The sequence below is a fragment of the Xenopus laevis genome, chromosome 5L, assembly GCF_017654675.1.
Source record: "Xenopus laevis strain J_2021 chromosome 5L, Xenopus_laevis_v10.1, whole genome shotgun sequence".
Lineage (NCBI taxonomy): Eukaryota > Metazoa > Chordata > Amphibia > Anura > Pipidae > Xenopus > Xenopus laevis.
In genome coordinates, this window is record NC_054379.1 from 3,138,467 (window position 1) to 3,156,323 (window position 17,857).

General features: G+C 40.8%; 1 protein-coding gene across 2 annotated transcripts in view; it reads right to left on the bottom strand.

Moving 5' to 3' along the window:
- The window catches only part of sptbn1.L (spectrin, beta, non-erythrocytic 1 L homeolog), a 140,217-nt gene that overhangs the window by 81,922 nt on the left and 40,438 nt on the right, over positions 1 to 17,857 (bottom strand). Inside the window, exon 3 of one of the 2 annotated variants that reach the window (XM_041562446.1) lies at positions 2,318 to 2,329. The exons of the other annotated variant lie outside the window; for it this stretch is intronic. Within the exon in view, the coding sequence (XP_041418380.1) occupies positions 2,318 to 2,329 (12 nt within the window). The remainder of the gene's footprint in view (positions 1 to 2,317; positions 2,330 to 17,857) is intronic. 2 annotated transcript variants of the gene reach the window in all.

Below are 17,857 nucleotides of genomic sequence, written 5' to 3' on the forward strand. Positions count from 1 at the left end.
GCACCAACTTATGGGAAGGCCATCTCTCATAGAGTCCACATTAAGCAAATAATTCAAAATTATTTACTTTTCATTCACCTTCTCTTTGTGACATTTTTCGAATATCGAAGAGTAAAGTTTTAGGTTTCCCCTTCTTCTGTGTTTGTGAAGCAGCCCTGGGGTCAGCGACCCTGTAACTAAATTGATCCATGAGTTGATCCATGTGTTTGTCCCTGCTGAGCAGAATCCCTGAGTTTCATTAAAGGGCTTGTTCACCTTCCAACACTTGTTTCAGTCCAGTTGATTTCAGACAGTTCACCAGAAATAAAGAATGTTTCCAATGACTTTCTATTTATGACTTTCTTTAGATTATTGAAGTGTAACGTTTCATTTTTCACCTTCTAAAGTAGCTCTGGGAGGACGGGGTCGCCGACCCTGTAAACTGTTCTAAATTGATACATTTAGTTGATCCATGTGTATGTCCGCGTTGAGCAGAATCCCAGAGTTTCACTAAAGGGTCAGGGCACACAGGCAGATTCGGGGAGATTAGTGGCTCGGTGTGATTCGTTTTCCCGTCGGCGATTTACACTTTAGCCGGCAGAAAGGCAGGGGAGGCAGTTTGGGGAGATTAGTCGCTGGGTGATTAATCTCCTTGAATCTGCCTGTGTGCCCTGACCCTAAAGGGATGGTTCACCTTCCAACACTTGTTTCAGTTCAGTTGTTTTCAGACAGTTCACCAGAAATAAAGACTGTTTCCAATTACTTTCTATTTTCGACTTTTTTTGAATGTTAAAGTGTAAAGTTTCATGTTTCACCTTCTAAAGCAGCTCTGGGAGGAGGGGGTCGCCGACCCTGTCAACTGTTCTAATTTAATACATTTCGTTGATCCATGTGTTGTCCCTGCTGAGCAGAATCCCTGATTGTCATTAAAGGCAACTGTTAGAATTGATACAATAGTTACACTTATATTCCCCATAGATCCTACTGACAAATGGATCAACTAAATGTTGATCCATTTGTTGATTTACAACAGGGAGTACTTTATTCACTATATTATAAGTTACCGAGGAGTTTCATGAACATATAAAAGTACGAGGCCGAGTGTTTTTATTCAGGTCATGGAGCTCCAATATAATATCCTCATATTTTCCAACAAGGGCTACTTTATTTATTATAATACACACGTTTCAGTGAGTCATGTGACAGAAATGACATCAGAACTCACCGTTTATAACTGATGACATCACTACTCACCGCTTATAAGTATATAATTTACAAGATATTCATGGCTTTTGTGTATTATATCCTTATATTTTACAAGAGAGGGTACTTTATTCACTATATATATTTCAGAAGTGAGAGCTCCGCCGCACACAGGTCTACATTATATAAAACATTGGTGCCCAAAAGATCAATCGGGATCTACTAGTAGAACTTAAGATGGTGATCAGTGGATCTCAAGTCACTGTCAAATAAAAGCTCAACTTAATGACCCTTCTGTCATATTCTTTTCATTCAGATATTGATTCTGTTAAGGTTCCATAAGATATAGTTGTTTGTTAAATCAATATTTAAGTAATATTTCCCGTGGAGCAGAATGTAACAATGCTTTTATGGATGTAGATCATAATGGGACAACATCACTAAAAGTAGCCCTGACATTAGTAAAGTATGGGCCCTCCTGGTATAAAAACATCAGCATGAAAAGAATTGGTTTCATTTACAATATTTTGTGGATTTTCTTTATCAGCTGGCCACATTGTTTATCCAAAGGTTTGTGCAAATACAACTGCAGCCACAGAAATGCCTTAGATCACGGAACAAGTGGGAAAGTCTGGGTGTAATGCAAAATAATACACCCGCCTTTCAGCATCTAATCAGCTTTATTCTAAACACAAGCGCCCCACCCTTTCCAAACAGAACAAGGTGTCTATGGTCATGGCCAAAAGGTGGCCATACGCTATTAGATCGGCTCTTAAGCAGATAAGTTCACTAACAGCAGGGCGATATCGGGTGAATCCGAACAGATCAGATTGCAATGCTGCGAGTGGGTGCCAACGGGTTCGCAGGACTGCATCAACTAGCCAATGCCATCCTGTATCATAGAAAAAAATCAATCAGGCCGATTGATATCTGGCCAATTTTTGGCCTATCAATTGAGAGGACCCGTCAGGAGCCCCCACACAAGCGCAGATAAGATGCTGAATCTGTCTAAAGGACCCATGTCGGCAGCTTTAATCTGCCAGTGTAGGGACAACTTTAAGGGATACTGTCATGGGGGAAAAACAAAAATTCAAAACACATCAGTTAATAGTGTTGCTCCAGCAGAATTCTGCACTGAAATCCATTTCTCAAAAGAGCAACGAGATTTTTTATATTCAATTTTGAAATCTGACATGGGGCTAGACATTTTGTCAATTTCCCAGCTGCCCCCAGTCATGTGACTTGTGCCTGCACTTTAGGAGAGAAATGCTTTCTGGCAGGCTGCTGTTTTTCCTTCTCAATGTAACAATGTGTCTCAGTGGGACCTGGATTTTAATATTGAGTGTTGTTCTTAGATCTACCAGGCAGCTGTTATCTTGTGTTAGGGAGCTGCTATGTGGTTACCTTCCCATTGTTCTGTTGTTAGGCTGCTGGGGGGGGTGATATCACTCCAACTTGCAGTACAGCAGTAGAGAGTGACTGAAGTTTATCAGAGCACAAGTCACATGACCAGGGGCAGCTGGGAAACTGACAATATGTCTAGCCCCATGTCAGATTTCAAAATTGAATACAAAAAATCTGTTTGCTCTTTTGAGAAATGGATTTCAGTGCAGAATTCTGCCGGCGCAGCACTATTAACGGATTCATTTAAAAAAAAAATGTTTTTTCCCATGACAGTATCCCTGTAAGGCTTTTGGTTTTAAGTACAGTATGTAAGGTATGGGACCTGATATCCAGAATGCTCGGGACCTGGGGTTATCTGTATAATGGATCTGCTGTAATTTGGCTCTTAAAGGTGGCCATAGACGTGCAGATTTACCTTCATATTGGACAAACGATCGGTGCCATCTTCTGACCTGCCACTAACTATTAAGATGAAATAAAGTAGTAAAAGAACAGATCAGCCGATGTTCTGCCCCTGACAACAATCGTACGATAGTTATGTCCGACCAAAGCTGGTGACAGTCTCCCACTGATATCATCAGATCGGCAATACACACAGAGATATTAACCTGTCCAATCAACTGAACGACTGATCGCCATCTCGGGACTCCACACACGGCCCGAAATCAGAGATTTGTATGATGAAATCGTTGCGTCTATGGCCAGCTTAAGTCTACTAGAAAATCTTGACCAACAGGACCTTGCCAATCCCAACAGTGTTAGCTTGTGATCGCTTAGGTGTGAGTCACTTGAGTGTGTAGGTTAATAATACAAGGGGAGCCTTGGAAGGAACCCCAACTATGGGCAGATGTGAATCCCCCTTGTATCCCATGCACCCAATACAGCAAAGTGGACACAAGTTGCATTCTGGTGCAAGAAACAAGTATAACAGACCCTAAATAGACCCTTGTGAATGCAGCAGATACAATTCCTCTCCTATTATACATATTGCGACCATGAATGGGCCATAGAGAGTGAAATTCTATTTGCTGGTGCTGTATACAAACACATGCAGATGGCCCTACAAGATATTCAGCAAAATGACAAAAATACCTCCATGAGTGATGGAAAGCCAAGAAGGTTCTTGGTGTAAATCATAGACTGTGGAAATGAAGTCTAAACATATGGAAACCGGCTGCCATATTCCCCCGCTCTTTGGCTAGAGCCCTTCCCCTGCGTATCCACTGCTAAATGGGCCAAGGAGAATTTGGAGTGATTGTGCTGCCTCACACTGCAGAGGAATATACAGCGAGTGATGTGAAACTGGGGTTCCTCGACTGTGTGTGCACATAAGGAAAGGCTAAAAGTAAGTGAGGTGTATCAGAAAGATCTATATAAATACACCAGTAACCCCTCAAAGTAATGCTGCTCTGAGTCCTCTGTCAAACAGCACATTTCTTTCCTTCTATTGTGTACTCATGGGCTTCTGTATCAGACTAACTGTTTTCAGCTTAAACCTCCAGGGCTAGGGCTTGAGCATGCTCAGTTTGCTCCTCTCTCCCTGTTGCAATCTCAGCCCAGAGCTATGAGTGAGCAGGGAGAGACTCAGGCAGGAAGTGATGTCACACCAAGCTAATATGGCAGCTGCTATCCTAACCAAACATAGGCACTGTCAAGAGCTGTTTACTCAGGTATGAAAAAGCATTCTAAAGAATAAAAATGGTGTTCTACCTTTTAACATTGTGGCTAATCTATTGGCAATAAACTGCCTTGGTAGCTTTCCTATCCTTTAAGCAGATGCTACAGAGCTGATTATTACAGTCTGATGCTAATTGTACTGTCTGGTTATGTAAGTAAACTGCCATGTAATTTAATAAGAATCTGAGTTAATCACTAATCTGCCTTTTATTGGGACATTTATATTCTATATACTTTATATTGTTGGTCAAAGAGCTCAGATTATGAACAGCGGCCCAAACTTGAGGTAGAAGGCCCAAAATACTGACCTAAATAAAACACTTGAGTTTCACTTGCCAAAAAATGATGAAGCTTTCTTGTATTTTGTTTATAAATATAGGGTAGGCTAGAGCTGCTGTGCATACGGGAGTAACTGGGCTTTATATGGTGGTGTAAGATATGAGAGATAAGTCTGAGGGTAATGGCACATGAGGCAAGTTTGGGAGATTTGGCATCTTTACTTTAAGTAAATTGAGGGTTTGCCAAATGTATCACCACTGCATCTTGGCACCACCTTCTTGATACAACCCCCCCCCCACTTTACTAAGAGTTTGGTTTTGTTTCCAGCCCATAACATTGTAAATAAAGGAAACAGGTTTCATTGTGTGTAAAGTGATTGTGGTTCTGCCATAGCAGGGACTGTATGGAAACGCTGGATACAACTTCACAAGGACATGAATTAATCAGTATGCAAGGAAATGCTTCTAATTAAAGGTATAGTATACATTACAATTTATCTCTAAATGACCTTATAATCTTGACGAGAAAAGAAAATGATACCATTAAACATAGAGTCAAGTGGATCCTCGTCTGTGAGGATAAAATGTAAGGAACAATAATTATTTATAAGGTGGCAATCCAATATAAATTACTGCCTTAACACAGGCCCATACAAGATTCAAAGGGAAGCTTGCTCACTGGAGCTTACAATCTATATATTACTTCTAAACATTCAGTAAAACAGATCAATAAACTTAAAAGGCTAGTTAAATACCGGGGAAAAGAAACTAACTACAGCCTAACTAAAGAAGTAGGTAGAAATGTTGTACATGATGTTTTGTGCTTCTGTACCAGCCCAAGGCAACCACAGCCCTTTAGCAGTAAAGATCTGTGTCTCCAAAGATGCCCCAGTAGCTCCCCATCTTCTTTTCTGCTGATTCACTGATTCACATGCTCTGTGCTGCTGTCACTTACTGAGCTTAGGGAGCCACTCACAATATACAGTACACATAGAATAGAAATGTCACAATATAAGGCTGATTAGTAATTAATACACATAATTACTACATGGCAGCACAGAAACCAGTGCAATTAGCATCAGAACTGAATAATCAGCAAACCTGTAGCATCAGCTTATATTACAGCCAGGGAAGCTCATTTTCTGCTGGATAATTAGTGACGAGCCCTAAGCTTAGCTTCTCAACAGCCAATCAGAGCCCACTGAGCATGTGAGTGTCACAGACACTTTCCAAGATGGTGACCCCCTGTGACAAGTTTGAAGTCCTGGATCATTGCTGCTATTGACAAGCTCAAACTTTAGCCTCATGCAATAAGTTCACTATATAAAATATGGTATTTTTAACCACATTTTTAGGGATTAGTTCTCCTTTAAATACCAGTCCTCCCAGGTCTTTTTCTTTTCAAAGTCTTTAAGTTCAAGACGTTCCAGCTTTGGAACACTACAGTTCAGGCTAAGAGATGTGTCAACAGTATTGTACAGTGAGCAAAGGGGTTCTTGCCAGCTATTTGGTTATATCATATTCATATCATTCGTTCCTGATATGAGAAATGCACTTTGATTTCGTTGAGAATTTATTCTTCATATGATGAAGCTACTCTTTTCTTCTTTCAGAATGAACGGACTAGATATGAGTAGTAGAGGCTGATCAGGTTGCCTAAAAGTCTAGAGCAGTGATCCCCAACCAGTGGCTCATGAGCAACGTTTCTCTCCGACTCCTTGGATATTGCTCTGAATGGCCTTAAAGTAAGTAATTCATTTGGAATTATAGGCTTGGAGACAAGTTCTTGGAGATGTTCTGCCAAACAGAGCCTACTGTAGGCTGCAAATTCACATAGGGGCTACCAATAGTCAATCACAATCTATAACTGGCACCTCCAGGAACTTTTTGCATGCTTGTGTTGCTCTCCTACATTTTACATTTGAAAGTGGCTCATGGGTAAAAAAAAGTTTGGGGACCCCTCGTCTTTAGTGTGCATGATGCTTATGTGATCCCTGACTGTACAGTGGTAGAAATATATATATATATATATATATATATATATATATATATATATATATATATATATATATATATATATATATATATATACTATCTGGACACAGATTTACAATGACAGTCTCAGTTGGAACACTCACTGCTGAAATTGTCAAATGCCAAATTGTCACGGCACAAGCATCATTTGTGGGCAGAATAGAGGTTTTAAGGGTGATCAGAGGGAAACAAACCCAGTATCCCCATATACAATTTCAAGTGCAGGGTGGTAACCACCAAGTTTGGCTAGAACCCCTACTTCCACTGATAGCAAATGTTCAAGCAAATGATAGGAACAGCAATGTAAAATGATATTCTTAACATTTCTATACTCCCTGCTTTGGGGCAGCAGTTTTGGGATGGCTCTTTCCGGTTTCCAATAATGGAGAGGTCAGTACAGAAGGGTTAGCTAAGAAAGGGATGGAAGAACTTGACGGGCCATTATCAACCCATTATCTCACTAATGCTCTTGCGGCTGGATTGAAGAAAATCCCACCAACAATCTTCCAATATCTTCTGGAAAGCCTTCCAGGAAGAGGAGAGACTGTTATAGCAGCAAAGGGAGGACCAACTTCAAATGAATACACTTGGTTTGGGAATGAGATGATGGACAAGCAGGTGCCTGGATACTTTGGGCCATATAGTGTATAGCCTATAAACAAAGCCCTAGCCCTACTATACGGTGGCTCTCCTAAACTGTACTTTTACTAGAAGTTATCAGTGGGGTATGGACTAGTGTCCGTATTTATAGGCAATTTGCATGTTGAATCTCAGGAAAGAGACATCTATGCAATGAAATGGCTGAAGAGTATATCATCATTGTGAAATGATTTTGCACAAACAAGCAGTGGCGTAACTACCGGGGGAGCAGGGGGTGCAATTGGGCCAGGGCTCACACCCCCGCAGGGCCCCCCGGCAGTCACGCGCGCCAGTGGATTCGGCTGCAGCCACACGGACGATGGTGGGGACGGGGCCCGGCTGAACGGCTTGCACCTAGTTCCATCACTGCAAACAAGTAAGAGGAAATGCCATAACATTTCAATATAAAGTATAAAATATAATTAGGGGTGCACAATATCCACTATTTTGGATTTGGCCAAAACCCCGAATCCTTTGTGAAAGATTCGGCCGAATACCGAACCAAATCCTAATTATGGGTGAGAAGGGGGAAACTTTTTTTACTTCCTTGTTTTGTGACAAAAAGTCACATGATATCCATCCCAGCCCTTAATTTACATATGCAAATTAGGATTTGGATTCTGTTCAGCCGGGCTGAAGGATTCCGAATCAGAATCCTGGATTCGGTGCATCCCTAAATATACTAATTCAGTGTTCCCTTTCCCTTTTTTCTGGCATGCCAAGAGAAACAGTAAACTTTAGAAACTACCAAATGACATTGAGTACATATTAATAGTGGTATGTGAGACTGGATCACAAGGGTTTCATGTGCACAGATCCCTGCAGCTACATCTTCTTGTTATTAGCACTCAATACATCACTTGTTTCCAGCAGCCAATGATGTGGCCTCAACTCATTTACCATCGATGATCTCAGGAATGTAAAAACCTCCTGTCATTTTCCCACAGGCTCATGGCTGCACGTCCTTGCCATAATAACATGTAAAAGATTTCTGTTTAACAGAGAGAAAGCTTAAACTGAATTACAGACATTTCTTGTTATATTTTTGAAATCTGAATATATAGATATAAGTCCCGCTAAGTATATGCCCAACGACAAAGGACTATAGCACTCAAGTTTCTTGGGCTTCTAGTACTGGTGAAAATCCCCACTGCCCATTGAATTGAATGGGGAAGGGAACCATTGCTCACAAATACAGACTGGTGCTTAGGCCTTGACCTGCAATGTAATGTAGAAATCATAAATGTCAGGGAGAGAGATTAGAACATGCAGCCCAGGCAGTAGGACTAAAATAAAGGGACCTTCAACAAATGGGACCTGTGATCAGAGCTTGAGGCGCCTGTTGTAGTTGGTACCGTTCTGCAATCCCAGGCTAATGCCTGCACGTGATGCTTTGCCCAGGCTTCTAGAAATGAAATTGAAAGTTTCCGAGCTTATTCTTCCATATTGGTGTCTTTAAGCTCCCGATATTCTTTTCCAACAACATGGGAGAGATCGGGTGCTGGCAGGGATGATTACTACTTTATAAGGCATGCTGGGAGTCAGGTTACACAGGAGCTGATATCAGGTTCAAACACCTGTATAGCATTTCAACTGCAAAGAGGACCGGGTTGTAGAATAAAGTAATGCTATAGCCATGGTCAGATCTATGTACTGTATGTCAATAAAATGGAAAGCAATGGCCTGTGTCCCACTAAGAACACATTATATAATACAGGCCGGACTGGCAAATTTGCAGATGATTCCCTGATCTGGGCAACAAAGTGGTTGCTCGGTTATCAGTAGTTTCCATGAACTTGAATTATTATGGAATTGTCCATTTTTGGTCCACTTTGCCAAAAGGCTGCCAATCCAGGTCAGAAGTTGCCGTCTTCATGCCTGTGATCTGACTTTGAGTCTTTGTAGTGTCTCAAGTTCGCTTTGCTACTCCTCCACCTCTCTGTGTCCATTAACAAAAGCAACCTCTAGCCTTTAAATAACCTATGGGCCAGGGCCAAAAATTGGGTTCCATGTTGTTTAGGCTTTGTCTCCATAATCCCTTTTATTATATGAAATGTATCACTACAACATAAGCAAGTCATAAAAGTAAGCCCAGAACTGGTTATAAAGTCACTTTGAAGAGAAGAGAGGAGACGTTATCAAGACGGGGAGAGATTCCTCGTAGGTAATCCGCCCGCCGGTGAGGTAACATAATCCGATCTGGCTGCGGTGAAATAATCATCCAAAATGAGGCAGTAGTGTGGCTCAACCGGATCCAAGTAAAGTGCGGGTGCGAACCATTACATTAAAACATATGCGGCTTTATTGAAAAAACCTTAAAAGTAGCAAAGTAGAGGTCAGGGGAAAAAGCTCAACGCGTTTCATGCCTTTGGCACTGCCATTAATCCATAAATTGCCAAAAAAAAACTACATCAACATACAACATAGCTTCCAGTATCTAGAGTGTACCAGGGCTTTATTTCCAGTTTTTGGATCAATTGACCAAATGATCAGATCAGACAGTGGCCAATACTTCGCCCACCTTTGCTTATACAGATTTGTCAAAAATTCTATACAGTATTAGAAAGTTCTTTTCCTTACATGATCTGAGATCCGAGCCAGAACAATGAATTTCACATTGATATACGTGGAGCAGTGACAGAGATCGGAGCCAGAACAACGAATTCCTCATTGATATACATGGAGCAGAGACAAACACAATGGCTGTGCCCCAGCTCCAGATGCAATAACCCTGAGGATACTAAACTGATTAAATGTATAGTGAGACAGACATCTGCTCATGTAGTTATACTGGTTTTATATTCCCCTCCTGTATCAAATGAAACCTTCACATGTCCTTTTCTCCTGACCTCGTTGGCTCTTGCACTCGTTCATTATTCAAGAGCCTCCCTCCGGCCCAGTATCTCGTGCTAAGATTATTTTCTCTAAATCTATGCTTTCCCTTACTGTAAGAAACCAGCAGAGCCAAAAAATTATCTTCCACAGTCACTACAAGACACTGAACCAGCCACTGAGGGCTTATTAAGTGAAGATGATGACGTACGAGTGGATCCTGGGTGGCACTCGCATACTTACACTTGGCACTAGACCAGGGCTTGAGGTTAATGGGCGTCTCTATATCAAGCAGTAACTTTCAATATTTCAGACCTCTTGTGATCATGCAAAGTAGCTAGAGGCATTATGTCTTCTAATTAAACAGATATTATACTGAACAACTAAGGATTTGGAACTGAATACAAGTTGTGTATAGTTATTTCCAAGTCCCAGATCAAGTGGCTAAACCAAACCAGCATTCTACTGTATTATTATGCCAATCTGCCCACTAGTGCGCTGAATTTTAAGGACAAGGACTCACTTCTTCTTGAAAGAGCAAAACATTATATAAGGTCCCATTCCTATTATTATAATACATCCATAATAATTTCTTAGGCCTTTATCCAGATTGCTTTTAAAATTGTCAGTGCTCTTCCTCTATAATTTAGACCATGGCTTAAAATAACCCACCAGAAATCCATGTTGACGGCAAAATAATTGCATTAAATTCAATTTAGCTTCTAAGCTCTATTGAGCAGGTCCCTCTCTACCTCTAATGGTTATTTGTCGTATTTTTGTCTCAACGTTCCATTAATACCCCCGTCTACTGGAAAATGTTGCCTCTTTATAAATTCGTAATAATAATAATGTTTAAAAGTGTTTTTGCAGATCTGTTGCTCCAAATTACAGAAAGAAATCCTTATCCAAAATCAAAAGTCACGGTTGTTCCAGATGTATCGCAGAAGTATGTTTTACAAAGGAAAGGGGTCTCACATTCTGCTAAAACATTTGGTTGGGCATGCAAAAAACAAAAAAAAAAACAAAACAAAAGAATTTCATAAAAAATTTCAGACCATGGTTATGACCATTTTTAAATGTTCGGAAACATATGGTATGTTGTTGCTTTGCCGGTGAAACCTGGGAAGACCCAGGGGCAGATTTATTAAGGTTCAAATGGTAAATATGAACTTAAATTTTCGAGTTGAATTTTTGCTCAAAACTCACAAATTTGAGTTGAGAAAAGCCCAAACTCGACATCGAGATTGATCCTAGCTTGACCCTGGAAGTAACTCACATTCAATAAGTCGCACCTAAAACCTGCCAAGTTCACGTACAAGTCAATGGTAGAGATCCGTTGAGCCATTTGAAGATGTTAAAGGATAAGGAAAGGCTAAAAGTAAGTAAGCTTTATCAGAAAGGTCTATATAAATACACCAGTAACCCCTCAAAGTAATACTGCTCTGAGTCCTCTGTCAAAAGAAACAGCACATTTCTTTCCTTCTATTGTGTACTCATGGGCTTCTGTATTAGACTAACTGTTTTCAGCTTAAACCTCCAGGGCTAGGGCTTGAGCATGCTCAGTTTGTTCCTCTCTCCTTCCCTGCTGTAATCTGAGCCCAGAGATATGAGTGAGCAGGGAGAGACTCAGGCAGAGTGTGATGTCACACCAAGGTTATATGGCAGCTGCTATCCTAAACAAACAGACAGTGGGGCTCATTTAGCAACACTGGGCAAATTTGCCCATGGGCGGTTACCTATAGCAACCAATCAGTGATTAGCTTTTTAAAGCCAGCTGCAAGTAGAACAATGAATGGAGCAATCTGATTGGTTGCCATGAATTACTGCCCATGGGCAAATTTGCCCATTGTTGATAAATGACCCCCAGTGTCTAGAGCTGTTTACTCAGGTATGGTAAAGCATTCTGCAGAATAAATATAGCATTCTAGTTTGCACTATTGTGGCTAATATGTTGGCAGTAAACTGTCTTGGAGCTTTCCTTCTCCTTTAATAGCCCTCCAGACATTCAAGTTTTTTTCAGGGGGGAAAACTTGAATCGAGATCTGTTCAAATTTGATTTGAGTTTTCGGGTTGTTCCAAATTTTAGACATTTGATTTTTTTCTTAAATAAGATACCATTCGAGTTTCGAGATCATTCGAAGTAAAAAAAAACCCACTATCACTCAACCTTTGATAAATATGCCCCCCAATAGAAAACAGAAATACAATTTTAAATGTTTTTTTTTTTTTAAATTGTAATACACGCGTTCTATGGAATGATAAATACACTAAAATAAAAAAAAAAATGGATCTACATTAATGTCTTCCGAATCCAAATCAACTGCTCTTGACCTGGGTAATCCTGAAATCAAAATGTTATCAATAATTTCCCTTTGACATTTGGGTGACATTTGCCAATTATTATAATGAGTTTCTGTTAAGGATTTTTCCTTTTTTTGATGGTGAAAATCTTAACAAAATTAGAAGGCTAAAAATAATCCAAGAGAATTCCAGACACATCCTTGCAAAAATCATCACAGGAGACAATCGAGGGGAGGGGGGTGAGACAAAAGCAATGGGGTCGCAGAATGTGGCTCGGGAGTGGTCACAAAGGCATCCTGTTTATCTCGGGGGAATGTTGGCGAATCTGGGAATGACGAATGGAGGAAACAGTTCAATAATGAGGAAGCAGCAGAAATAGACATAAGAGCACTTCAGAAGCAACCCACTCGGGGGGGATCGTTAGATCTCCAAATCCAGACTAAATAGGACTATTCTGCACAAAACAATTCCATTATCTACGAATTCTCTTAAATGTATAAACCTTAAAAGGGTTGTTCACCTTTCATAAACTGTTTTCAGTTCAGTTGGTTTCAGATTGTTCAGAAATAAAGACTTTTTTCAATTGTTTCCATTTTTTTATCATTTTTTTTCAAAAGTGTAATGTTGGTGCATGTGGTGTGTGGGAAACATGAAGCTTTAAACTTCAAAAAGGCTCACAAATAAAACGTGATTGAAAAAAGTCTTTATTTCTGGTTAGGGTTGCAGCGAATCCAGGATTCGGTTTAGGATCTTTTCTTCAGCAGGATTTGAATTCGGCCGAATCCTTGTGCCTGGCCAAACCAAATCTGACTCCAAATTTGCATATGCAAATTAGGGGCAGGCAGGGAAATCATGTGAGTTTTCGTCAAAAAACAATTCAGTAAAAAAGAATTCCCCCACTTTTTCCTTTGATGCCCCTAATATGCATATGCAAATTAGTACTAGGATTTGGTTTGGTATACGGCAGAATCTTTCCCTTTCACGGGAATTTTTTTGTTCTGGCTCCGATCTCTGTCTCTGCTCCACGTATGTGAATGTGGAATTCATTGTTCCATCACAGATCTCAGATCCTGCAATGAAAAAAACTTTCTAATATTGTACAGAATTTTTGACAAATCTGTATAAGCAAAGGTGGGCAAAGTATGGGCCCCTATCTGATTCGGCCAAATCATAAATAGTGGATTCGATTCATCCCTATTTCTGGTGAATTGAAAAAAAGCGGTGGAAGGTGAACAATCCCTTTAAATAAATGGATACATATATAAAACAAACAAAAGTGTAAATATACTGAATTTACTCAGGATATTGAATGGTTTCTGTTTTATGTGGCTCTATATACGGGCGCAATATAAATCAAACACAAGGACGAAATTTTGGCTCCAAATTTCATATGTTAATAATCACTGGTTTTGGGTAAGACTTCATGGAAACGAGGGACTTTTTAGCTTGGTGTAGTTGAATTATCATTATAATAACCCCACCTAGATATTGGTATGACAGTTATACAAACTCATGATGTGACAGTGAGGGTCACTTGTTAATAAATATACATCATGTCAGTATAGATGGAGTCAATTTTGATTTCGTGCAAGTAATTGGTTGAACATTGGCATGAAAACAACTGCCACAATCCGTCAGATATATCTAGGAGCCTGCCGTATACAAGAGGACTATACCTGTAAAATAAATTATTTTATAGTACAGTAAATTCCAAACAATAGCTGGACTGCAACTCCATTCACATTACTAAACAAGAGTTGAAGAAAGTTCAGTAAAAGCAGAGGAGAAAAAGGTTAAAAAAATCACTAAATATGTCATTCTGGCTTCCAATTCAGATGGGTTTATTACTTTACAGGGATAGTTCTTGATCTTCCCTGGTGGAGTTTATAATCTAGGCCAGTGATCCCCAACCAGTAGCTCGTGAGTAACATGTTGCTCTCCAACCCCTTGGATGTTGCTCCCAGTGGCCTCAAAGCAGGTGATTATTTTTGAATTCTAGGCTTGGAGGCAAGTTTTGGTTGTATAAAAACCAGGTGTACTGACAAACAGAGCCTCAATGTAGGTTGAAGAGCCACATAGGGTCTATCAAATGGCCAATCACAGCACTTATTTGGCACCCCAAGAACATTTTCGTACTAGTGTTGCTCCCCAACTGCCTTTACCTCTCAATGTTGCTCACGGGTTCAAAAGGTTGGGGATCCCTGATCTAGGTTCACAATTGCATTCACACACCCAAGGTCACGTTCCTCATTAGCCGTTTGTATGTTTTAGGGATGTGAGCGGAGTAGCTGGACATGAGTGGGAATACAAACATCTTGCAGATTATGTCCAGGTCAGAATCAAACTCAGGACCCTATTGCTGCAAGGAAACAGTTCCATCCACATTGGAATAATGAAGTTCTCCATACTTATTAGGGAACTCATTATATAAAGCTAATTACAACAGGGAAAATAGGGTAACAGGGGAGTGATGGGATACAACAAACAGTTCTTTATTAAATACATCACAAGCCTTGGCGTACTGGGCGTAATAAAAATGGTTGTAAAACACCAATATAACCAGTTCATAAACCAGCATGAAACTTCCTTTTATCATTTACACAGGGTTTAGAAAATGTTATCACATTATTTTCTTTGGGCCTTTCAGTCTGCTCCACCCTACTGAGCCCCTATTTCCATGTTCCCCAGAAACCAAACATGATTCCTTATCATCCTCTCAATACAGAGGCCAGGAGCTACTGGACAAGTGCTCAGGGACACGGTGTTAAAGGTTGAAGTGAAAACGAAGGGCAGATAAAAAGGACAACAATCTACTGAGTGAGTAAAATGGAGCAAATAAAACGTTTCCCTGGAAGAAGATGAAAGAAGAAACCGCCAATCTGCTCTAAAGCTGGCCATAAACGTAAGGGTAAGGTCACACCTGGAGATTCGGGGAGATTTAGTCTCCTGGCGACTAATCTCCCCGAACGTCTTCCCCCTGCTATAATGAAAAAACACCTGCGGCGTGGCACTCGGAGCGCTTCATTTTCCGAAGTCGCCCAAGGTTTCCTTGTGAGGAAAACTGAGCACCGTGAGTGCCACGCCGCAGGCATTTTTTCATTATAGCAGGTGGAAGCCGTTCGGGGAGATTAGTCGCCACAAAGTAGAGGTGATTAGTCACCGGTTGACTAAATCTCCCCGAATCTCCAGGTGTGACCTTACCTTAAAGAGTCAGAATAAGATTTTTTTGTACCATTTTTCTGTACATCTATAGATATATTCTCTCCATGTCCCAATGTGAGCACTGATAGGAATTACATCTGTCTCAAACCAGGTGGATTTCAGTGCAAAAATAGGAGATTTGTACTTTTAGGCTGAAACCCACCCGGTAGCAATATGCCAATGATCTGACCTATTATTGTGCTGAAATTATTACCGAGTTATGAGACTGATGCCCTGCCTATGCATACACTAGGATTTTGGGGTGGACGGGAATGGGTCCGTGGTTTCTACATGCCATTGGAGAAGATGTGTAACAGGGCCTTAAGGGACTAAAGGGACACGATAAGATCCACTCGTTTTGGCAAGGTCACCACACGAGCGAATCTTAACCCAATATGCCCACCAAACACAGGGTGATATTGGGTTAATCTGATCGTCCGGCCCAAGGGCCAAACGATCTGATTACGACGAAGGAGATGACCGCCAATGGGAAGAAGACTGCATCGACTTGATTGCCAAGAAAAATCAAACCTGCCGATCGATATCTGGCTGATTTTTGGCCTGATATCAATCGAGGAGACCCATCAACACCCCATACATGGGCATATAAACTGCCGAATAGGTCTAAAGGACTAATATCGGCAGCTTTAATCTGCCCATGTATAGCCAACTTTAATGGCTGCGACCGTATGAGCATTTTACAGTGCCTGACTATCCATCACAACTACTATATGGGGTGTCGGCTGGAATCAAACCCAATACCCCATTGTCTGCAAAGTAGCAGTGATAAGCAATGTACCACAGCACTGGCATACAAGTCTTCACACCAGTCAGAGCAGAACCCAGCTCATTGGAATGTTCCCTTATAATGGCCTCCAGTGGCCACTTTGGCTACATCAGGCCTTGGCTGACTGGCTCACATCTGAGCATTAGCATTGAGCTTCCACAGATGTGAGCAGGGTAAAACTGCTGGAGATCACATCATCTTTTTAGGAGACATGCTGCAATGATCCGGAATTCTGCAAATTAAACTAAGAGGAAAACAAATTATGCACAGTTCCTCTCCCCATCCCAGTATGAAGTGTCTTTATGCTTCTTTAAGCGACATTAGAGTTAAAATCCCCTCTGTATAGGAATTGTGTTATCAGTTATATACTGCACATGGTTTCAATCTACAGGCAACCTTGCCAAATGTAAAAAAAAAAAAAACCAATCGTGTTCTGAAGCTGAAGGCATGGAATTTGGAGGTGGTGTGTGAGTTGCGTCCCTCAGTACAGACTGATTGTGCGAGTGATTGTGCGAGTGATTGTGCGGCAAGGTCAGGAATGTGGGAGCAGCACCATGGGACCTGGGAAATCATTTACAGACTCTTCCATCACTTGACATGTTGTGGTGATACATAGGGACCATGATATGATCTCAGCCTGAGCTGCCCAACACATGACTCCGCAATTTATTATGTCAATGTATTCTGTGACATGTTGTCTTTCCTAATTGTACAGCTCCATTGACTTTAGGTACATACACACAGGGCTGAATAAGTACACTAGTCCATTACCCTTCACCTTGAAAAAGGAATACATGGGGTTTCTCTCTCTTTCTCTCTTGTTTGGACCCTAAAGGGTCATAGCCATAGACTCACCGATAATATGGTACAAAACTCTTCTTAATACGATATTCAGTGTGTCTATGGCGGGAGATGAGCCGACTGATATCGGCAGAAGACTTGGATATTGGTCGGCCCATCAATCGGGCTGGATGGAAAATTTTGATCTGGCGCCTTTGAAGGCACCTGAACATCAGCCATTGTTAAGGAGGCCATAGACGTAGCAATTACGATCTTTGGAAAAGATATTTCCAAGAAAGATCATTCATTTAAATACACGTGTAGAGCTGAATAGTCAGATATACATATAGAAACAATAGAATTCTACCTGTATCTGACAATTCAGCACTAATAATGGCACATGTTTGGGTCCCTTCAAAGGCGCCAGATCAAAATTTCCCGTCCAGCCCGATCGACAAGCCGACCAATATCCAAGTCTTCTACCGATATCAGTCGGCTCATTTCTCACCATACACGCACCGAATATCGAACGAAAATTAATTTCGTACGATATCTGTGCGTCTATGGCCACCTTTAGTGCTGAATCGTCAGATACAGGGAGAATTATATTATTTATACCTGTATATATGACAATTCATCTCTACACCTGTGTATTGAAACGATTGATCTTTCCCGTGACCAATGGAAATGGTTACATCTATGGCCACCATAACCCTTTAATATTTTCTCCTGGTGATCTGTT